Genomic DNA, 24,261 nt, shown 5'->3' on the forward strand with positions numbered 1-24,261 from the left:
CCATGACATATGTAGGACAGATTTTTTGACAAATCTTGTTACTTAACAAGAGTGCAGGTGTGACGAGCCTAAAAAGGGCAAAAACATCTCCGGAAAAAGTTAAAAAGTTAGAACGTCTTCAGAACATTACTTAATGAACTCGTTTGTTAGACTTGAACACCTAATGGACTTGAACACCTAATGGACTTGAACACCTAATGGACTTGTCAATGAACACCTAATGGACTTGAACGTTTAATGAACTCCATGACAAGGTAAAGCTGAATGCTTTATAGACTTGAACATTTGAACGCCTGTTAAACTAAATGTTGAGATATCTTGTCATTTGAAAATTTGGTGTAATGCATATACGTGTATTACTGACCAAGTGTATGCACTGACATCTGACATTTATTTTGTCCAAAGTCACGTCTACATAATCAGGTTTTTGGACGTTGTCACGGCAACGGTAGAATAAGATTTTTTTCAAATGTTTCCACCTATCTGCAGGTGTAGGTAGTACCTGTCAAGTTTGTACAAAATTGCCTAGCCAAAATATAACCACAAACAAATTAAATGTCGTTTCTGACGAAAAAGTTAACCCAACGTCTGAGTCAAATTTCTTGCCAACGAAGAAATATATCCAACAACATTTTAATTTGTGCATAATTTACACTTATTTGACCTTTCGCAGTCTCAATTCCGAGTAAGTATAGCTAAAATATTGCTCATTATTAGTGTTGTCTCAGTTCAGTATCGGAAATGATAATACCAAAGCAGCACATGGCCCCCGATTACGCCATGTTACTTGATACGTAGCAATGCGCTTCAAATTTACGTATAAGCGGAGCATAATTATATCAGATATCGAGTTGCGCAACAGCAACAAAACTCCCTGCATTCAACTTGCATGAAATATCTGTCTGTAATGATTTGTTTCTGAATAACTTGATATATCGTTATGTTTGTTATTTTCTCGTACGAGCTACGAGAAACGACCTGAACGTTGTTGCTATAGCAGCAACATGATGCATGACAAATTCTCCACGATGTAGGATAATAATAAACTGTAAAGGCCTGTGCCTTTGGGGGGGGGGGAACTGCGCGGGTTAATATGGTATTAGCGACCCTTAAATATCGTGTACAGTCTTAGTTCAACGTTATCTCACGAAGCAATATCCCTCTATGATCACCATTTCTTATTACTTTGATCACGGTAGTATGTTTAACTTATCAAAGTTTGACACAGTTAAGGGTATAGCTACTTTACAGGTAACCACGCCATATGCACTGGCGTACGAGTACAAACCTATTGAAAACAGATCTACTTATCGATATCGATCCATTCGCAAAAGAATACAAAACTCATCTGGCAGCTGTTCAAACCTTGCCACGGAATCTTGCGTGGTTGAACGAAATGTTTCACACTGGTGTTAAATCTCGGAAGACCGGGAGAAAACCAATGTTTGGTTACCATGGTTACAGCCGACATTGTTATTATACACTACACTGTTGTAGTATTTTGAGTGAAAATAAGTGTTTTGAGTGTTCGACGCAGGTATTGTTTGTCATTTTTTCACGTTCATTTTTCATTGGAGATATTGAGAATATAATACCAGATGTTGTATACAATGAATTGTGAGAATACATATCTTTCTAATAACGCCACATGTTATTCCTTGATGTGTGGCGAATACGTTATACCGGGCACACATCCCCGGCTTGTATTATGAATAGGTAACTTCAACCATTTCACAATCTTTTTTTTTTGTCCAACCACAAAATGATTGTTCATTTGTTTCAGTTATCGTAATTGTACCCATTTTGGAATTAATTTGGAATAGAAACGTGACCCATCACTTTCATGAAATATAAACATTTAAAAAAAACTCGTTATATTTAAAGTGGGGTTGTACTATTTATAAGGTAGAAATGGAATCATACATTGTACATGGTACAATAAAGTTACAAACAGTGGGAAACCGACATCCCCTCCACAATGCTCTGTCTCCGCTGTGGCCTCCTCACTCTATTAGTTCCCTGCTAATGGGAAATGTGATTTGGATTACAGTTCACTATGAATTGTAAACTTGAATGTAACTCAATTGAAATTTCCCTCGTCTTAATCACTGTCTTACTCTAGCTTTAAACTAATTAAAATAGACCCTGATCAAGAAGGTTCATCAATACTTAGAATCGAGTACTGAATATTAAAAAAAGAGTGGTTTGTTTTGCCACACAGTATATCTAGTTTAAACGCAAGTATTATATTAAGTATGCCGCGCGTAGTAGTTTTTTATATTATAGTAGATGTGTTTGTTGTAATATTAACAATGTTGAAGTTATTAATATATGATTATGATGTTAAAATGTGTTATTATATTAGTGATATCACACACCAATGCTCTGAAACTTCGCAAATAAATATTAATATTAATGTCATTAATATATTAAAACATGACATTTTACTACCGCGCGGGTAACGTGAAACAATTCTAAATATCACATTCGCGAAAACATACTCGAAAAAAAACAAACCCTGAGGATCACTTGATATTCAGATTTATAAATCATTTACTGTAAAATCCAATCATATGATCCACGGGGAGATCTCTCTCACACCCATGTAAAATGTATACATAGTTTGTACGTGTTCACGTCAATGATGCACTGGAACGAAAATAATATGTAAATAGGTCATGTGTTCATTAACACAGGATGAATATCTTAGTTGTGGGGATGATAATGATGTACGCTTTCCTGAATGGTCTGACATTTGACAACTGAATATTATATTGCACCTGTGAAGTATACACATTCTCGACAAGTGTAAAGAATATAATTATGTTATTATTCTTGAATTGCCTGCGCGAGCAGTGAGGTCATGATCAATCTCACAGTACGCCCCACTGAATAAAACATTTCGATTACAATCAGACTGATTAATGTTGATGGCTTATTGTGGAGTTCACTTCTTATTTTAGTGGAGGTGAAGTCAGAACTTTATGAACTTAAATTTCCAACCGTTGCATACAATATTGAAAATCTATAATGGAGATATTAGTTGTACGCAATACATTTGGAGGTTACACTTGAACTATTAAATTGTTAATACACTTCATCTACATACACTGGTTGTCGCTGATTCCTAAATTCGTTGGTTCTCAACATACATCCACAAGTGGTCGGCTCTTCATCTTGTACAGCGTTGTGGCGTTCCGAACTGACACCATTCCCACATATAGACACATACCCTGGCCGTGTTTGAATCTCAGTGCGATTCCAGATTCTGTTCTTAAAACATTGTCAGGTTACTCATTTTCGGCATCCTAACGATACTATCCCATTAAAAGAAAAACAATAAACAAAGGATGACATATAATCTTCAGATCGGTCCGAACCTCTATATTATCAGATATTTGTTTGTCTCTGATATGGGACCCGTATATCGCGTTGTGTTCGATGTAGCACCCATATGACGCGTTGTGTTCGATACAAAACCCACAGGACGTGTTGTGTTCGATATGGCACCCATAGGACGCGTTGTGTTCGACATGGCACCCATAGGACGCGTTGTTTTCGATATGGCCCCCGTAGAACGCGTTGTGTTTGATATGGCACCCATAGGACGTGTTGTGTTCGATGTGGCACCCATAGGACGCGTTGTGTTCGATATGGCACCCATAGGACGCGTTGTTTTCGATATGGCACCCATATCACGCGTTGTTTTCGATATGGCACCCATAGGACGCGTTGTGTTCGATATGGCATCCATAGGACGCGTTGTGTTCGATATGGCTCCCATAGGACGCGTTGTATTCGATATGGCATCCATAGGACGCGTTGTGTTCGATATGGCACCCATAGGACGCGTTGTGTTCGACATGGCACCCATAGGACGCGTTGCGTTAGATATGGCATACATAGGACGCGTTGTGTTTGATATGGCACCCATAGGATGCGTTGTGTTCGATATGGCACCCATATATCGCGTTGTGTTCGATGTAGCACCCATATGACGCGTTGTGTTCGATACAGAACCCACAGGACGTGTTGTGTTCGATATGGCACCCATAGGACGCGTTGTGTTCGATATGGCACCCATAGGACGCGTTGTTTTCGATATGGCACATATAGGACGCGTTGTATTCGATATGGCCCCCGTAGAACGCGTTGTGTTCGATATGGCATCCATAGGATGCGTTGTGTTCGATATGGCACCCATGGGACGCGTTGTGTTCGATATGGCACCCATAGGACGCGTTGTGTTCGATATGGCACCCATAGGATGCGTTGTGTTCGATATGGCACCCATAGGACGCGTTGTGTTCCATATAGAACCCATAGGACGCGTTACTTTCGATACGAGTCCCATGCGACGCGTCGTGTTTGATATGAGTCTTATGCGTCGCGTCGCGTTGCGTTTAATATAAATCCCGAGCGATGCGCAAAAAAACAAGGAATTTGAAAGCGCTACCCGACAGTGACTACCATCTTTACTCATATCAACAACAGAGTGCAATACGCCATTTTTTTTAGCGATTTTCGCAAATCTGTATTATAACACTTTTGTGTGAATTCGTGATTGACAAAGCTTATTTACAAGCCATACTAATATAACAATTAGATTATCGCTTCGATGTGTTACTGGACTGTACACCGTGAAATAGCTTTCCCACTTGATAATATAAGGGATTTAGTTTAAAACATGCTAAATCCGACTGAGACGTGTGACGGGCATAGTTAAGTAACTAATAGAATATAGAGCAGGCCCCACGGAATAGAATGCGTGTCCTGAAGACGAGTGAATGATACACATTCCTCCACACTGCATCCGGGTATATAGTGTAGTAGGCGAGTTACATCACGTTTGTTGAGTGGCTTACTCTGAGCGGTTATTCTTTATTATATACACATTAGGTAATACTGGGTAATAAATATTCTTACGCTATCAGATTTGATACTTTAATCACCGATTGTTTGGTGGACCTTGTTGTGTAGAATTAGAACTACAATCACTCTTTCGTATGTCTAATGACCAGGGATTGAATATTTTTGATTGGCGGCGTGTGTCATCTTGGCGCATTGCATTATGGGAATACGTGTATGCGTAGGAATTTTTTTTATCTAGAAAAAAAGGCAATGGACGTGATGCTCACTATGACTAGGATGTAGTCGGATGCTACTTTCTGCAGTTTTATGACCGTCCAGCATATCACAAATCGGGAGACGTGCAGTTCATATGTTTCTTGACATTTTCTAATTAAACGTATGTGAATGCATTTTTATCCGTTCCCTGACGTAAACACTACGTATACGCATGAAAGTTTACATATCCACGTAATATCATCTAATTGAAAAAGAAGCAATCCCAGAATCCAATGAACCTGAAATCTTGAATAGCCACGGGCTGTCTATTATCGCAATCTTAATAATGATTTGCAGATGCTATATCATGACATTGGTACGCCATTTGTTTCCTTCGCATCAGAGTGTTGTTGTATTGTAGCTGATCACGAGGTATATGACAAACACAATTTGTCGAAAATCTGACTGAAATGTGAAACTCAATCATTATGTTATATTAAAGCGGGGGAGTCGTCACCTGGGCATGCGTCAGATGGCCATAGCGTGTCATTGCTAACAAACAAGCATCTACCCATGAGCCTTTGCGTTTTTAGCGTGTGTTGTTATCGTCGCTTGGGACTCAATTCCCGCGCGTGCGCAGGTGATGACCCTTCTGCTTTAATTACACAAACAACTGATTACAACTGATATCCTAGACCAACACTTGTTTTGAGTGGATTATGATATATCAGCATCGGTGGAACGTAGCCTAAACGAGACCCCCCAGTGGGGATTTCTTTACAGTATTGAAAAAAAATAATGCAACTCGAAGTCACGTCTTTCGGGGACGATGTAATAATGTATGTATACATAATTAATTGGCGAGTAGAACGCACGTAATCTTAGACTTCGGGCATACAAATTAACATTATCGATAGTTATTGTATTGTTCGTGAGACACGGGGCAAATAACTACGTATAACAACATTACTGAATTGTTCCAGCACCTACAGCATTCCGACACACCCTACATCCAATTGTTTTAAAATATCTTTTCCCCATTATAAAATCACATCAATTGTTGTGATTAAAAAAACACCTAATTTTCAAGTTAAAATGAAACATTTTGTCCTTTTGGTGTTTAAAAAAATCTGCATAACACTTTTTGTCAATGACTTGATTGGAACGTTTTTTGAGTTTTTATAATCACGACATGTAGTTAAGATTACATTCAATTTCACAAAGGCGTGTGACAATCATCATATTATCTGGCATTCGAGATTAAGACTCCGACAATAAAATATCCGCTATGAGAAAAAAGAGTTTATTTATTAGGTCATGGGAACGTACCTTCTGTGTAGCCAAATTACTAGCTTGAGGATTGATGACTCGATCATATTATACGTGTATTGTAAGTAAACTTGGAATTGCAAATTTATTTTGAAAATACACTAAAACTTGGAATTCATTTTCAAAATATAAAATATTTTCAAAGCAAAGTTGAGTTGAATCAGAAATATAGCAGCAATCACCAGATGCGGCGGCACGAAATTGTGCATGGGTGGGTAAGATCTGCGTCGACCTAGGGGGTCCGGGGGCATGCTCACCCTTACATTTTGAGTGGCAAACTTTGGTGACACAAGGGTTTTCAGCTTGTTTTTGGAGGAGCAACGTCCCAAACATCCCCCCTTGCCGCCGCCACTCATTAGGAACATGCTAAGTAGTTGCCCTTATCCGTTGTCGTAATACGAACGCTTTTTCAAAATACTGTCATGAATTTGTTTTCGCGTATCTGTTGACCGACTTAATTAGTTGATTATTAGCTGAATTGCTGTGTTATGTCTGTCATCGTTCGGGTCTATTTGAAGTTTTGGACGGAACTTAGCTCAGTGATTTGGAACTAATTACCAGATAACCGCCGCTTTTTAGACTACTCATTCTGACAGTTTACATCCATAGTTATTAATGTAGTGAACGATTAATCAAAAGATATGACGTATTCAGTACTTAGTGTGATTGGCTTTATGATTGAAGGTTACGCCCTAGAGTCTTTTTACTGCTTTGTAATTGGTTAGAGTTGTGAAAATGAATAAAGAGAGTTTGAGTTGGTCTTGGGGAGCACAGCACGATAGACGCAGTAGAGAGAGAGTGCAGTCCTGGGCAGTCGAGAGTCCAGTCCAGGGGCGAGCCTTGAGGCAGTCCAGTCTTGGGCGAGTCTTGGTTCAGCTTTGTGAGAGTCTTGGGGACTTTTCCCCAGGGCGCTGTGTCTTATAGAGTGCTCCAAAAGATCGACTAAGACGAGAGTTGAAACGTATTTCGTTGTGTGTGCCTTATTTGACTGTAAAGTTAAAGTGACTTTCCCGATCCCGTACCTCAAGGGGACGAGATAGAGAGACGAGACGAGTTTCCCCCCCCCCTGACAAGTGTGGAGAACCCGAGAGAAGAGAATTTTCCCCCTGATAATACTATAACTGTTTTGATTGAAAACCCATGTGTTTTAACACGTGCTTCTACCTTGCCCTTACGATATATGAGGGAAACATTTTTCTTTTCTCTATTGGTCAATTTCGGTATGACTATCATATATGTACTTAACATTTTGCTAGAACATCTAGACAATAAGGAATAAGAGCACAGAATTAAGACTGACCAAACCAGCTGTTTCCAAAACTGTTCAATTATTATATAGTGTTGTAAAATGCTGCGTTATTCAAGTTCTCATTATGTAGTATAAATAATACTTCCCGCCAAACAAATTTAGGAACTTTTACCGCCAAAATGTTGGCCAATATTTTCCCACCAAACTTTTTTTAGATATCACGCGAGGATTTAGGAGGAGGCGCGCCAGGCGCCCCTCTCCCTTCAGCCAGCAAAAAAATATGACAAATCAACTGACAAATCCAGCCCACGTCAATAGGAGCGCCCCCTTACCGAGTTTCTGGATCTGCCAGTGGATATACTACAATTAATGTAATTGTATTCTATATTGGGATATTGAGATTAATGTAGCATTGTTAAAGGGAAATGAATGTTCGCTGTGAGTATGTCTGTATGTATGTATGTACGCGCGATATCATCAAATAATATGTCCCGTCAAGCAAACTAATTGTTACTCGAATCACGGTGTAATTTTTTCACACAAGTAGTTCCAAAAAGTTTCATTTGGTTTGCAAAAGAACGTGATAATTTACTAGGGTGTCACGCCACTGAGGGCGTCAGGCCGTTTGACCCAAAGGTCGATAAGACAATTCACAGTCATGGATACCATTTGTAAATAAATAAAGGCGTCACATAGAATACACATTGTATGTTTGAAACCATACTCCCATTCCATAAAACCACCGACTATAACAACCACACCAGCATGTAGCGAAGACTTGTGGACAGCGTGGATCGTTTGTTCTGGATAGAACTTAGAATGGAGCAGACGGACGACGAAGTCGTTGTCTGAACAGAAAGTGACCGGTGCGTAGTGAGTCTCTTCAATAATTTATTGCCGTCTTAGTTAAGCTTACTGCAGTCGCTCCATGTTATTACCGCCACCATACATCGACTACTAATTCATTGTGCGACCATCCAATAAATTATAATTGGATAATTTGGTCGGTGACCCCTCTAATACACTTCACCTACGCGTATTAATTACAGCGAATCGCCATTTCCTTGACAAACCATCGCCGGTGAAAATATCATTTCATTCACTGACCTGAATATTTGCCCCCGTTTCCATTTGCTGAATACAAAGGGGTAATTTGTTCGTATCACAGAGTTTTTAATTTACCGACATTGGTCTATATGGCCTCATTTTTAATTCATGGCACTGAAGAAACCTTATGTTCGGCTTTCACAGAGCACCCACAGAGTTCTTAATAAACGCCGACGGCGAATTACTTTCTCATTAATTTATAAGAAACGTTATTGACGTTAACAAATACACATACTTTTCACAGAAATTCACATTATATATACACACCGATGTAATCTCAGAAAGAGCCACGTTATGCATATTTCGTACTTAGCCATTTATCGAATCATATTTTACATGAACGTGTGGTGAGATAATGTTATTGTAATTAAATTTGTCATTTTTACAAAACCCTGCGGCAAACGTTAGTCATAACATCTACTTAAATATATTATCCATCTCGAAATTAGAAATGATGTTTGAAGAAACAGACAGCCGCTCAGTGAAAGTAAAGACACGTGCATTTCAAGTCATCATAAAATAGAAAATCGAACGTAACAGTATATGTAACAAAGAGCGGAGACATTATGATACATTCCAAAAAAAAATATGAATCAACACTGTTTCATCATTTCAGCATTGCTTTGGACGAAAAGGCAAACCAACCAGTTGTATTGCAAAATAGCTCACAGTCTAACTAACGAAGTGGCCATATTGATATTAGCTTATCGCTGCAAAATATTATTGAACTATCAATATTGCTATTTTGCAAACAGTGAGATATATTGCAGTATTTCTGGTTGGGTTGCTTTTAGCGCTCACAGTAAACGACATATACTTAGCCGATTGCCTGCAAAGAATCTCATATCAAACTTGTAGGGGTAGTTTAACAATGTCATTTGGTTAGATTTGTAAATATATCTTACTGTATCGTGAAATATTAAATTAGAAATCGTTACGATTGGTCTTAAAATCATTGTTACGCGAAGACATGTTACGGAGTTGATGACTGTGGTCAATATCTTTTGAATTATAACACGTATCTAGGAAAATATCATCTCTGCCTAACGCATCTGTCTTTAACACTGACATATAATAAGTGTTCAATGAGTTTTGTGGTACATATATGTTTATAACACGACAGCTTAAATACATTTATATTCTCAGATATATATTGGTATTATGGTGCAAAGAAACGCGAGATTTGGCATTGAGACAAACCGAACGCTAAAACGATGCTGTCCAACCGTTCACCGTCGATGTCTATTTTCTGTGACGAAGTACGTGAAGCTGTCAAGTCACTGCACTGCCTGGCAGGAAAAGAGTCTCATCCAAGATCTACAAGATGGTTATCCAGTTGAGGATGGAAATCTCCAGCTTTTCGCATGTCACACAGGTACAAACAATACATTTTACAAGACTGAGAGAAGGGACAACGGGACAATGGCAACATGAATTTCACACTCGTTTCCACAACAAATATAGACGCGTGCGAAGATAGACGCGTAACTAATGGTGCGCGAATTGTTGCACATTTATTTGATTCAGATGGCAAACTAATGTGATTCCTAATTACATGCTTTCTGTGGTCGTTAGCGTACCTCTTCATTGTCTTGTTGGTGAAGAGATCTGTGATGTATAGTCAGTGCATGCAGTTGTCAATACAACCCATTAGTTGTACGTACCACACTGACACAATAAATGCCAATTGACAAGTTTACTTATTGAGGCTTTCACGAGGCTTCGGTATGTCCCATTGTGCTTGGAACATAAGTTGTTATGGTATTGACTTTAATGCCTCTTAAAAGTTGCATGTGTGTGTTCAGTTTTTCTATTTTTACTGCCCCAAGATAATCACTACCATCTCAGATTACCCTAATTCAATTATATTAACTGACGTCTTTTCCCCTGCCAGGTAATACACAACTTTTGAGTGATCAACAACAATACGGTGGCTATTTGAAATTCAGTTTAAATAAGAAAAAAAGGTGGTTACTCTCTGAGATATTACAGCAATATATTTGCTCACAGCAAAAAATCAGAGAGTTCGCTTCTTGCGTGAGAGACTTCGATCTACATTCAGTGGACGATGTGAAAGTTACTTTGATCGAGCACGAAACCACTGAGTTGTTAAGAGAGAAGGCAGACTGCATACAAATTTCCGAAACCCACACAGACAAAGCAATAAAAATACCAGCATCACGTAAATACTCTTTCAAAGATGACCTCAGAAAGAAGCCGAACCATCGACGCAATCGTAAAAAGCAATGTAATAATTTGAAAGGAAGCCCGTCGACGGTTGAAGACAAAAATGACATATTTTCAGTTGTTAGTGGTGAGGTTGTAGCAGAACTTGTTTACGATGTGTTCTATGGTCGGGAGAAGACGACATACCCGGCGTACAAGGAAATACATCATAAATCCAGATATAAAAGTGAGTAAAGATCCCCCGATATTACACTACAGGGTTTGTTTGTTATCTCCAGCGAATACCGTGCATATACTGATTACTCGTCACCTCTACAGTCTTACGGATAACATATGATTAAGTACTTATCAAATTAGCCAGTATGTAAATATATTCTCAAAACAGAGCAATGCAATACTCCAGTTTCGACCGACAAAATACACAGTGATTATGTGTATGTACTACTAAGATAATTTCATCAACTGCAGTTCATTCACAATTAAATCAAAGTATATTGAAGTACATGAAACGATATTATTGCAATTCAATTTGCATGTATTGTGCTGCCAATTTACAGAGATGATATCTAAATTCAATCACTGTTTGTCAAGTTCATACACACAAACGCCGCACTGCGTCCGGTTTATTGTAAGGGATATAGACAGTTCATATCTGAGGTCAGCTCAATTGGACATAGGATAAATCCAGTAAATAGTTCCGAAGAGATAGACGGAGATTTGAACTCAGCGATTTACGGAGTAGTTATATTTCAACGTGTTTGCTAATTCTATTTACTGATAAAGAGCTCCGCATATCAAAGTAATATGTATGGTAATTTCCATAGTATGGTTATTGTGCCCCGATAGTGTCATAATTATTCTAAGGAGTTCATTTTGTTTCATTAACAGGGGGAGGGTCAACCAAGAAAGCAAAGAAGAGTAAAGGAGAAAAAGAGAAGCATTATTACTACTGGAATGGTTACCACAGAAACGAGATGAAAGGCGGGTACGCTGCCGAATACTATGAAGGATTCTCTGATGACTGGTTCTGGAAAGAAGATTTTGGCTGGTCTGCCGAAGACGAACCACAGAAGCTGACTTTTATGACGAAAATTCATGTTCAACAGAAAGATACCAAATCATTACGCAAACATGCCACGAACTACTCACAGGTAAATTAAATTGTCATATGAAGAGGCGGTGGGTCACGTCATACAAGAAAAGGAGGATGACGTCATCCCTCTTGGTAGAAACCAGTAATCACTCCATTCCTAGAACAGCAAATCACCAATCCTAGCAACGGCAGTTGCCAAGAGAGCGATTTATGCCACCAATGCTCGGCAAAATGTATTTTATCACAACACGTATTGTACTCAGTGTTATTGAAAACGAACACATTTGCATAAATAAAAAAAGTACGACATGGCTGAAGATATTATTGATATAAGGTTCAGACCACCTCAATAGGTCTAATCAACGATCAGAACGAAACATACATGGAACAAAATTATCTTTGCATCTTATCCTTTCAAATTTTATACGAAAAATGGAATGTTATAGTAGTCAAATCATGTCTCATAATATCCTATTAGATTCACGTATGCTTCAATAACCCCGACGACCTTTCTGTCACACAGCTTTCACCAGGAATCAGCAGAACACCGGGTCCATTACAGTCGAGCAGCGTTTTCAGATGCCATCGATGCGGTAATAACAAAACTTTGCGGTTTCACAAGGAACGGGAAGGAAGTGTAATTCTCTTATTGAAATGTGATGTAATTACTGGATCGAAACATCAGCATGAGCACGACACACCATACAGGGTAAACAGAGATTACATTTTATCCATCTTTTGAGCAGAGTTATCTTGTAACAGAATATCAGTGCTGTTCGCCATTTGTGTATTCGATTACCATGTTTATTAATAGCCAAGTTTATTAGGGACGCAACGCAATTATCTTGAGACTCGTATTTGCTTGGCATGTTTACGTCCGTGGTCATTCACGATAAGACATACAGACATACTCAGAATTAAACCTATTCTTTCCAATTCAGTCAAAAGTGAAACTGACATAACTTTAGTTTTGTCACATTGTGACATGTTTCATATACTGATACGACTAATCACTTCATGTTTATGTCCCCGATGTAGCTTCAAGGGTGCGTAAGGGAAAACCTCAAGACAGGATGGATGTATCATTTGCCCAAAGACCAGGCTATTCATTTAATTCGCGTGATTGAAGAAATCTCGGATAACGAGTTAGGTAGTCGTCCGGCCGTATCCTCTTTAGTTGGCGACGTTGCAGACCATTTACCGGCGCTGATCGAGCTGCGGGATATGATACGCAAGCACTTAACATTCTTGGAAGGTAATTCTGACTTTGAAGACCGCCTTAGCGATAACAGTGACGTAAGTTTGGGATCAATCAATATCGAAGCATTGTATACTTCACAAAGCAGTATCAAAAGTTGCCAATCAACTGAGAGCAATGCGTCATCTCTCTCATCTCAACACCATATGGATATTCAAGAACTAACATTGCAATACTCTCCAAGTGATAATGTTTCTGTATCAGATTCTCGGCTAACTGCCAGTCCATACAGGGACCTTATAGTAATCGGTGCTCCCGCATTAAAACTCCCAAAATCCCCCGTGTCAATTTTTAGTTATTCTCAGAGATCCTCTCAACATATCAATAAAACGAATCTTGAACCCCCGCCCACTAAGGTGTACTACCATTTGCCACACCCGCCTCCAATGGCCGAACGATCGAAACGTTTTGTGCGTCGGAGAAAACCAGTTGTCAATATTGTTGACACTATTCCGAGAGTTTCCACAAAACAAACATTTTTACCTGTACTAAAAGTAAAAACGGCAATAAGAAAACGTTCGAAAGTTGTGGTTTCACGTGACAAAAGTAGTGATTTTGGTGTAATCGGGAAGCCGACAGTACTTGAAAAATGTTTGCCATCTTTGGGACTACTTAAAAGACCACACCAAAGAGTCGCCATAGAGAGTGTAAGATTTGTCCCAACGCCACCACGGGACGACAAAGACTCTGGCAACAAGCATTTACATTTGTAACATTTTTATGTATAAGACTATGTAAATTGATTTTTTTAATATAAGTATAATTCTATAGATTGACATATGACAATAAATACAAATAAAAGATGTCGAGCAAAGCAAAGCTGTCAGGTAATGTAAGGTAACCATGGAGAGGAGCAGAACGACCAACGCATCTCGTGATATCGTGCTTTCAATGTATGGTTTCACACGTTAACATCAAATGTAAACGCCCCTAGTTGTCTGATTGTTATCCAGTTTATAATACTATTGTCAAAACAAATATAGATACAACCAGCGGGTTTGTTCACTCGTCGTCAGACCGCGCTGGCGAATCTTCTTTTATGCCAGTGTGTCTTTCACATGAGGTGCGCTCGGGGTAACATGAGAAATTGACCACGGAAAAGTTTCAAGTCATGAATCCAATAGTAAAGTGGGCATATAAGGGGCTGGTCGTTAGAAAATATTGAAATTGATGCGATGAATATGAATATGAAGAAAAAGGTAAGAAAGAAATCAGTGTACATAATATACTACAAGGACAATGGTATAAGAAACTGTTTTATTAATAACAAAACAAAGTGTTACAGTGCAAAAAGTGAAGAAAATGATAAACTACACATGTTTTCCCCATCCCTGGGAGAGTTTCTCATCTTCAATCCCAACACATCGACCGTGTCACGAACAAACTCGACCGAAAGCATGTATTCAATAAATACCGTATATACATTAGAATGTAGAACTCAGAGAATTATATACACATTATGCAGCAATACCTAAAATGGACTGTGGAGATAAAATCTACAAAAAATATATTCAGCGATAATAAAAAAAAACGTCATGTCAATATGAATGTATTGTATTGCGATTGAACAGCTGCCAAATCCTCAGATAACGGAAACCCTTCGAGGATTTTTATTTTTATTAAAAAGATAAACTTACTGACTCGAATTGCATTGAATTCCGGTGCCTGATATGTAGATGCTAAACTCGCGTAATGCCTTATTCATTCAATGAATGCGAATGTGTGTACTGCTTAAAATAGGTGCGCTGTGAAGCAGATTCGCCAAACTAACGGTATCGACGAATTTGCAAATAAAGTTAGTTATAGAACCACATTAATCTACATGTACCTGCAAATTCACTGGAAACTGAAATCCAACATTGTTTTCATAGTACTGGGAAAGTATATTGCAACAATGTATGTTTTAATCGTTGCCATCTGCGACCCCAATTACTAACCGCCGCGAGTATATATAACAAAAAACTAATCAATCTCGATTCAAATTCAACTGAGGTACACAATATTTCAATACTCATTGTAATTTACTTTCACATTTGACGAAGGGCTAAAGGCATTGCCAATAATAGCAACGGCAAGACCTGTTTACACAGTCAAACCATCGATCGAGGATCCTTTTTTTATTGTCTCGTTACTAGATTAATTAATCTATTTTATATTATTGATTTGTTGTTACATGTGACCAAAAGACAGTGGATTTAAAATTCATCAAGAGAATTAATATAAACTGTTTGATTGTTTTTAAAACTACAATTGAAGCCAGGGTAACAAATACATACATACAATATTGATATTGTAATAACAACTATGTCTGCCATCGACAAGAGCTCGTTAGAAGTTTAACGAGTGTACGCAGATACCACGCTGAAGTGAGTACTGGCGTAGTGGAGTATTACCGTGACTGAAACACGACTAATAATACTATAGAAACCGTGACTTGTAAGATATATAGACAGTACAAGCAAAACAAAACAGTGTCCTGAGGCCAGACTGTACAGGTGTTACGTGCATGGTAGATTACGTACAATCCGTTATGCAAACAGATTATTACAAACTAATGGAGCACACGCTGTGTATATATATAGCGCTCGTTTGTTTGTCTATTCCCATGCGAAAATGGCAATTTACAACCAACCAACCACGCAAATACATAATTACACACTTAATTATTTAAACACTATTTTTTTTAAACGCTAAAGTAGTCCCAATAGCTTTCCTGAGCGTATGCATATCTGTTTCTAGACTGATAACAGACTGAGGCAGATAAGTCGTATTACCTTTCGAGCAAACCGTCATATTGAGTGTTTATAGTGTAAGAACAACAAACTCAATTATTATATTTGTAACTGCTTAAATCTGTTTATAATGGTTAGGGTATATTAAATATGACGAAATGAAAAAGAATTAATTTGACCACAAATAAAAGAAAGCGGTTATCAAATGGGATTCAGTTATATAATAGTTTGATGAATGAGTGTAGATACTAAGTAAAATTATACATTAATGCTCCAAATGTGATGTTAAAGTTTGTAATGTTAAATATTCAATATGAATATAAACAATATACTACGTAATTGTTTTAGTGAATTCAAACATGGCTATATTCTCGATTAACGCACTGCTTGCGATCACGAGCACATTCACAGCTACGCCAATGGAGGAAGGTTACAACAATGACTAACACGAGAATGTATTTGATTTTTCTCTCTACGGTGAGTACATATGTAATTAAATATTAAAAACACATGAGCGACAGTTTAACCCTTACCCGTATGGTTTCTACATTGGATTGTTTCTTGAATATGCATTATGTTTACCAGATTGTATGTAATATACCGTGAAACTAATAATGTAGTATTATTGAAAACACGCTAAATTTTTTTTTTCCGGCAGCAGAAGCACAACAAAATAGCAGATATAGTACGTTTAAATTCGGCGTCCCTAAACACGTATATAAAAGGATTGATCATTGAGTTAACATAGATCAACCATGATGCAATGTAATACAGCGTATCTCCCATTACACACGTTTCCTCACAAACTGATTCTAGAGTTGCGATGACGAACCAAGGCGTCCACAGCACTAGAAACGTACCCAGCAGAATGGCAAAGGACATGACAGCCCGTTTATCACCAGCAAGACGACTCATATCGGCGCCGCGTCTGTTCTTCGACTGGTATGTTGTCTTCAAAGTGTTCAGTCTTTCAAGATGCTTTGTGCTCGCCTGCTTTGAACCCAAAACGTCTTCGTATTTCTTACGTGTTTGCGCGTGTGAGGTTCTGTCTTGGTCTGCTTCAACCTCTCTGGTAGTTTCGTCATTACCATTCATTTCGCCGTGAATACGAATGACTTTGATGCACTCCACGTTTGAAGACGGTGTACTTTGCTCAGGAGAAAAGTCCGTTGGGAGTATTTCACCCTCGATCAACTCGTGTTCAAATACGAACCCAGTGTTTTCAATTCCCTTTACATTGCCATTTCCTAAGCCCAGCTCTTGAGTGAAACACAATGTTTCTAGATCTGCAGTTGACACCGACTTGTCACAATACTGAATCCTGTTGCTACGTTCGAACTGCTCACACTCAGATGTCTGCACACCGACGTCGATGGTACGTACTTTGATTTGCGTATCTGTGCATTTTTTTGAAATACTCGAAGCTGCACTTATACCCAATAAATTCACACCGTCTTTTCCCTTTAATGCTTTAGATCGATGCCGTAGAGCGATCCAAATAGCAAATGACAGTATTAGTATGAAAGAGAATGGTATGAACATCGTGAGTAGTGTGTTTATTGTAGCATACGTCTCATTCTCCGCCCATTCTACATCACAATAATACGAATAGTCGACGATACTCACACCTGACAGGGGTTCCCATAACACCAATCCGGGAACCTCTACCAGGAATGCAGTAACCCAGCATGATATGATCATACCATTAATCAGTCTATTTGTACGCATTCTTCTGTAGCGTAAACCGTGTAAAATAGCGAAATATCGGTCAATGCAGATTGCCAGCATAGTGTACGTCGAAGCAGTATAGATCCAGTAGTCCAACACCATCCAAGCTGTGCATAAAGTTTTACCGAATCGCCAGTCTTCGTATCCCATCAACACCTCCCAAACCCCTAACGGCATGTCAAACAGTCCGGCCAATAAATCGGAAATGGCCAAACTCATGTAAAAATAGTTTGTCAATTTCCTAAGTTTCTTGTTGTATATAAATGATAGAATGATGAGCGAATTTGACACGACGGTGATCAGGACAATAGTTGAAAGCACTGCTAATATGGAGTAAAAAGCCAGGGGTCCATATAAAGGCAAGTAACCATCGATGTAATTACCAGTTCCATTCCTTGTGGCATTAAAGCTGGAGATGTTGAAAAATGGCAACACGGTTTCATTAACGAAAAACCAACTAGTTCGATTAATCTTCATACCTGTACAAATACACACTGTGTGCAGGACAAGAGTACAGGAATTTCAGATACAGAGCTTTTTCGGTGACTGCAGATTGGTGAACATCCCCAGAATATAAACTAACTCTTCGCCCAACAGTCAACGCCTACTTTGTATGAGTGAGAGCGATTCCAACATAGAGACCTGTCTTGTACAAACATCGTGGATCCCAGTAGAGGGCGTTAACAGCACAGTAACTGCCAATCAAACTATATGACGCAGGTCGGTGGAAAATTGAGGTGACACTGATTGTTGCAAACGTACAGTAAGAATAAAGATATATTGCGTTAATTGGTTGTATTTCTATTTAGAAGGTGTGTCATTGGTGCTGACATTTCCATGGCAAGGTATAACAATGTCATGTGATATTAGACTATCAAAAGGCCAGGTTCTATTTGCTAATTTAAATTAGCATTGCGTTAATTATTAGCTATTTTATTATTCAAATGAATGTGAACAAATATTATTAAGGTATACAAGGAGAGCACAACGACCATGCGTTTGCGATATTCACCACACAAAAGGCATGACAGTCCCAGAAATTTAATATTTTGATTGAACCGTGTTTTCCTTTGTCCCTTTGCCTGCTGGCGTGATGTTTTCAAATGACTGTTCATATTGTCTTCCAACGAAGCATGGACTTCAAACCATCCATGTAGTAATGCCACTCAGCGGGCTATTTCATTCAGCTCAATCGACTGTACATAAACGCCTTAGTGTAGCTAGCTTAGGTTATTAGTTGTTGGTATTATTAAGACGTCTCTCATTTTCGTGGCTTCTCGTTTGCATTTAATTTCACATTTGGATGTGCATTTCTCATATCATGGCAATCACCTTGGCAACTTGAAAATTACTTGCACAGTCTTTACATTCTGGACTGCACGTCCAGTACTTAGAACGTTCTTGAATCGATAATGCCAATGTGGACGTAGGCTAGGGTTGTGTCATACATAATGACAAAGGAACTTTCTTTCTGACAGCAATATTTCAATTGTTTTATGAGCGTTTCTGCGTAGTTATGTAATTTCGACTTGCTATATTTAATGGGTGTGTTATATTTACGGTGGACACAGCGTGATCATAATTTATTAGTAATGGCAACAATATTACTGTATTGTATGCTATACAATCTACTTGAGTGTTTGACGTCATCTTATTTGACCTATGTGTAATCGAAACACGAGGGAAATAATTCCGGTATTCAAATTATCTAGTGAATATGCAGAATAGTTCAGCTCTTGCGGTACTTCATTATAATAAAAGGACTTACACTATTCTAGTTGAACTTCCCCGAATTGTATGGAATAATATTTGTATACTACTGTGTGTAAAGATACAGTCGAAAGTATGCGAAATGTGCCCATATACAGTGATGTCATCCACGATTATAACAGCCGACTGCGAACATACGGTATGTATTTCGAATAATCCGTCGATTGTATACATAGACACATACACAATAAATTTACTATTCCCCGCAGCCAATCACTATAGTTTTTTTTAACCACGACATGCTTATTGGATGGATATTGACATAGAAACCGAATTACTCGTGCGCAATACTATACACTGAGAACTGGTGATTATTTTAGGGTTTTCAGTAGAACCGCTATTCATGCTTGCGGGTGGACGCATTACCTGAAATGATATCCACACGTTAATCACATTTTAAGATTAGAGCTAGCTTTATTTGGACAGATCAACTTCTTGCCGTTCATAACTTTTTCATTTCATCTAATTGTACCCTCTACGACAGGAGGCATTACGGCGATACGAGACTTTATTAGTAAGCCAAGTGATACGACGTTTAACAATCCGCCTCTTCTGTCAATGAATTACCTTTCTATTACTTAGCCTTTTAAAGTGGTATCTAGAGATGACTTCACTTTTTCCTTCTACATAGCGCCTTTGAATGAATGTTGGATACCCCAGCGGGTTTCAGACGCTTGGCCACTGTCAAATTTCGCCGAGCCCCACCTAACGAAAAGTATTTTTTTTCACCTCCATGACTTAATTACTAGAAGCTGTTTTAAACTCTTAGATTGCTATTTACATCGAATTCATTGGCATCACTTACGCTGCTTCGCACACAGAGGTTTCTCATCCCAATATAGAATACAGAGAATATGTCGTGGGCTGCATTTAAATGTTGCAATGTCTATATACACACATAATGAATAAAGACATGTGCAACAACAGACTGTGTGTTAGAATTGATGTCAGTGCTTTGTACCAGTGAAACAATTCAAATCATGGCGACAAAGTAATTTAAAATAGGAGATTTCAAAAACAGTCAACTGTACATATCCGGATTACGTTAATTTAAAGTCCATTCTATGACGCCAAAATAATCAATATATATTGATGTTAGTGAAAAGTAAAAGTATTTTTGTCAATAATGTGTTATTCATAATAGAACTGTAGTAATGCATTTGTACTCAGTAATGATTTTTTTTCAGAAGTTAATGCTACGATGAGCATTACAGACCATTATTATTCGCTATATACACCTCGTTCATTTCACATTCATTTCGAGATTATTAACACTAGAGTTGTTTTCATAATATGAACCCTCTTGTATCTGTACTCGATTAGCAATAACGTATATATGGTGGCAATGGTTACTATATCGTCCATCCCTTTGACGAAATAAACTCAAACAATGACGTGTAATTGGGTTATTCGCTTCATGTGATTTGTGATGAAAATTTGTTGTTATTAAGGTCAAGTTAATCAAACATTATGTATGTCTATATGAAGTGGCAACACTTGAACACCCTTCAGATGGAAGATTTTATCTGTGGAAATTAGGGTCGTTTATTGACTTCATGAAAATTGAAAGAATACGATGCGTATGTATACAGTTATCTGATTAAAGAAGACATCTATGCCTTCTCGGGCATTATTAATTCAATCCACTATACCATGTCTTCGTTGTCTGTTGTTAAATACATGTCATACTCAAATACTCATGTCAGTCTTATATTTTTACATGATTCGTAGAATATCGTAAATACGACTTGCATGTACTTTAATGAGATGATTTAACGTTGGCATCCGTGATCGTCGGCCAAAACAATCCTTGCAAATTAGCTCAAAATTTCAAACCGGTGTAATACATGTACGATCTCTGGTCGCATCAGGAAAAGATTATAATTTTGTTAGCTGGTCGATGTTACAGCAGTTAACGTGTTCGTTTTCCACTGGGGAGGTTCTGGTAAATCAGTAGTATAAATCCGGGTACAAACAGCCTTACCCATAACACGCAGTCGCATTGAACACTTTGTTATTTGTAAATCTGCATGGCAAATAACACACATAATCTTAAATTGAACTTAATAAATAGAATATTTGATTGTAATGTTTTTCATCATTACTATGAAACCTCGCATAATACTGCTTTACTAATTGTGTCCAAAAAGCATGTTACTTATGCGAATCATACTTTGCAAATAAAATCGACGACTTTATAAAGATAATAGCAGATAGTTTAGCAGATATTAGTACAAGTGTGGTGCCGTTAACAGCGATTTATAATTATGAAGATTGATCGTATTCAACACACATTTACAAGGTTATGCACTAAAAGCAACATTTAAAAGTCAGCACGTGATATTTCATCTCTATAAACACATTTCAATTTGCAATCATTACAAATCCTTAGACATGTTCTACATTTATTATTGTTACACAAATCACTACATTCATTAAATAAATGTCCATCTACACCTAGGATTACTCTATTAAATAAACTCATTTAAAATCATTTGACCAAATTTTAGTAATTTTCAAACGTGTTTTACGTACTAACTATTTGCAATTGTTATTGGTTTTAGCTACTATTGTTTATCATGTTTGTGTTTACAGTGTACTGTCTTTGTACTAGGCGGTGGTCGTCGCACCGCGCATGTGAGATATTTGTCTTGATAAACATTGATTTTCCCACAGTCCAATGCGCTCTTCTATTGGCAATTACAGGTACGAGTTTTGAGAAAAAGCGGTGTAGAAAAACAAACAAACATCAGATTGAATTGGACTCGTATCTTTTTTTCTAGACTATAACACAGTTTTGAGTGACGAAAAACGATCCCAGAAACAGGGGTACTTTATACATTATCTGATGTCTTTTCTACCTGGCTGTCATAATCTCTTACGTTAGCTCGATTTGCTCTCACATCATTGACATGAACATATCACATCATTTTGTTGTAATCTATTATGGCATAACATAAGCAATCTAGTCATTTTTAGAGTAGTTTAGAAACAAAATCTAAATTATAACAAAATCGTCATCGTTATCATGAACGACATGTTAGCATTGGTACCCAGATCATTCATATTTTCCTCGGCTTCGTTAGCAACGTTACAGCATTGCACAGCTGGCATTACTGGCATTCTTTGTGTGATATCTTGACCGTTGTGTTTCATTACTCGTATAGGCACGGCGCTCATCGTCATGGCTCATATCCATATTATATCTTGCCTGTGCAGTATCATGTAGCGGCAGCCCCGGAATAATTGGCGTGCGTACATGATTCCTCTTTACATTTTACTGTGTAGGATCTAGTTCTAGATGATATACTAATCTTAAAGAGATGTATATTCAGTGCAAGACTATGACCGCTATGACATTAAGCAGTCTCTCAAATCTGAAAACTCGAGTAATTCTGAACTGGGCCGGCACAAAACCAAGTAACTGCGATTCTGGCTGGTATGTCACCAAGTAATTTCGACATGAAACTAAATAATTACGACTTGGGTTGACATGAAAGCGATTGATTATGGCCAGACAATGAACTGAGTAATTCCAGTTGGGCTGTCATGAACCTAGTACTAGTAATTACGACTTGGGCTGTCATGAACCTAGTAATTACGACTTGAGCTGTCAGGAACCTAGTAATTACGACTTGAGCTGTCAGGAACCTAGTAATTACGACTTGAGCTGTCAGGAACCTAGTAATTACGACTTGAGCTGTCAGGAACCTAGTAATTACGACTTGAGCTATCATGAACCTAGTAATTACGACTTGGGCTGTCATGAACCTAGTAATTACGACTTGGGCTGTCATGAACCTAGTAATTACGACTTGGGCTCTCATGAACCTAGTAATTACGACTTGGGCTGTCATGAACCTAGTAATTACGACTTGAGCTGTCAAGAACCTAGTAATTACGACTTGTGCTGTCATGAACCTAGTAATTACGACTTGGGCTGTCATGAACCTAGTAATTACGACTTGAGCTGTCAGGAACCTAGTGATTACGACTTGGGCTGTCATAAACCTAGTGATTACGACTTGGGCTGTCATGAACCTAGTAATTACGACTTGAGCTGTCATGAACCTAGTAATTATGACTTGAGCTGTCAAGAACCTAGTAATTACGACTTGAGCTGTCATGAACCTAGTAATTACGACTTGGGCTGTCATGAACCTAGTAATTACGACTTGGGCTGTCATGAACCTAGTAATTACGACTTGAGCTGTCAAGAACCTAGTAATTACGACTTGTGCTGTCATGAACCTAGTAATTACGACTTGGGCTGTCATGAACCTAGTAATTACGACTTGAGCTGTCAGGAACCTAGTGATTACGACTTGGGCTGTCATAAACCTAGTGATTACGACTTGGGCTGTCATGAACCTAGTAATTACGACTTGAGCTGTCATGAACCTAGTAATTATGACTTGAGCTGTCAAGAACCTAGTAATTACGACTTGAGCTGTCATGAACCTAGTAATTACGACTTGGGCTGTCATGAACCTAGTAATTACGACTTGGGCTGTCATGAACCTAGTAATTACGACTTGAGCTGTCAGGAACCTAGTAATTACGACTTGAGCTGTCATGAACCTAGTAATTACGACTTGGGCTGTCATGAACCTAGTAATTACGACGTGGACTGTCGGGAACCTAGTAATTACGACTTGAGCTGTCATGAACCTAGTAATTACGACTTGGGCTGTCATGAACCTAGTAATTACGACTTGGGCTGTCATGAACCTAGTAATTA

The 24,261-nt window shown here is 38.2% G+C and overlaps 2 protein-coding genes across 2 annotated transcripts; one reads left to right on the plus strand and one right to left on the minus strand.

Annotated features, from left to right (window-relative positions):
- Window positions 1–8,336: 8,336 nt before the first annotated feature.
- On the plus strand, window positions 8,337–14,109 carry LOC100369616 (uncharacterized). Its single transcript, XM_085496572.1, has 6 exons — window positions 8,337–8,511; window positions 9,899–10,127; window positions 10,647–11,165; window positions 11,828–12,090; window positions 12,556–12,741; window positions 13,071–14,109. Exons 2-6 carry the CDS (start codon window positions 9,914–9,916, stop codon window positions 14,001–14,003), a joined length of 2,115 nt encoding a protein of 704 aa, XP_085352698.1. The 5' UTR covers window positions 8,337–8,511; window positions 9,899–9,913; the 3' UTR covers window positions 14,004–14,109.
- A 2,549-nt stretch (window positions 14,110–16,658) lies between these two features.
- LOC102808668 (muscarinic acetylcholine receptor M4-like) lies at window positions 16,659–18,227 on the minus strand. Its single transcript, XM_006816149.2, has one exon. It carries the CDS (start codon window positions 18,225–18,227, stop codon window positions 16,659–16,661), a length of 1,569 nt encoding a protein of 522 aa, XP_006816212.2.
- Between the last annotated feature and the right edge of the window lie 6,034 nt (window positions 18,228–24,261).

The sequence above is a fragment of the Saccoglossus kowalevskii genome, chromosome 3 (genome assembly GCF_978046115.1).
Source record: "Saccoglossus kowalevskii chromosome 3, keSacKowa6.1, whole genome shotgun sequence".
NCBI lineage: Eukaryota > Metazoa > Hemichordata > Enteropneusta > Harrimaniidae > Saccoglossus > Saccoglossus kowalevskii.

What these genes read in the sequence shown, in the direction of transcription:
- LOC100369616 (XM_085496572.1), top strand. Translation starts at nt 9,914, where the DNA reads ATGGTGCAAAGAAACGCGAGATTTGGCATTGAGACAAACCGAACGCTA. An exon ending in TCATAAATCCAGATATAAAA is followed by an intron (nt 11,166 to 11,827) that starts GTGAGTAAAGAT and finishes TTTCATTAACAG; the next exon opens with GGGGAGGGTCAACCAAGAAA. An exon ending in AGCACGACACACCATACAGG is followed by an intron (nt 12,742 to 13,070) that starts GTAAACAGAGAT and finishes TCCCCGATGTAG; the next exon opens with CTTCAAGGGTGCGTAAGGGA.
- LOC102808668 (XM_006816149.2), bottom strand. Translation starts at nt 18,227, where the DNA reads ATGAAGATTAATCGAACTAGTTGGTTTTTCGTTAATGAAACCGTGTTG.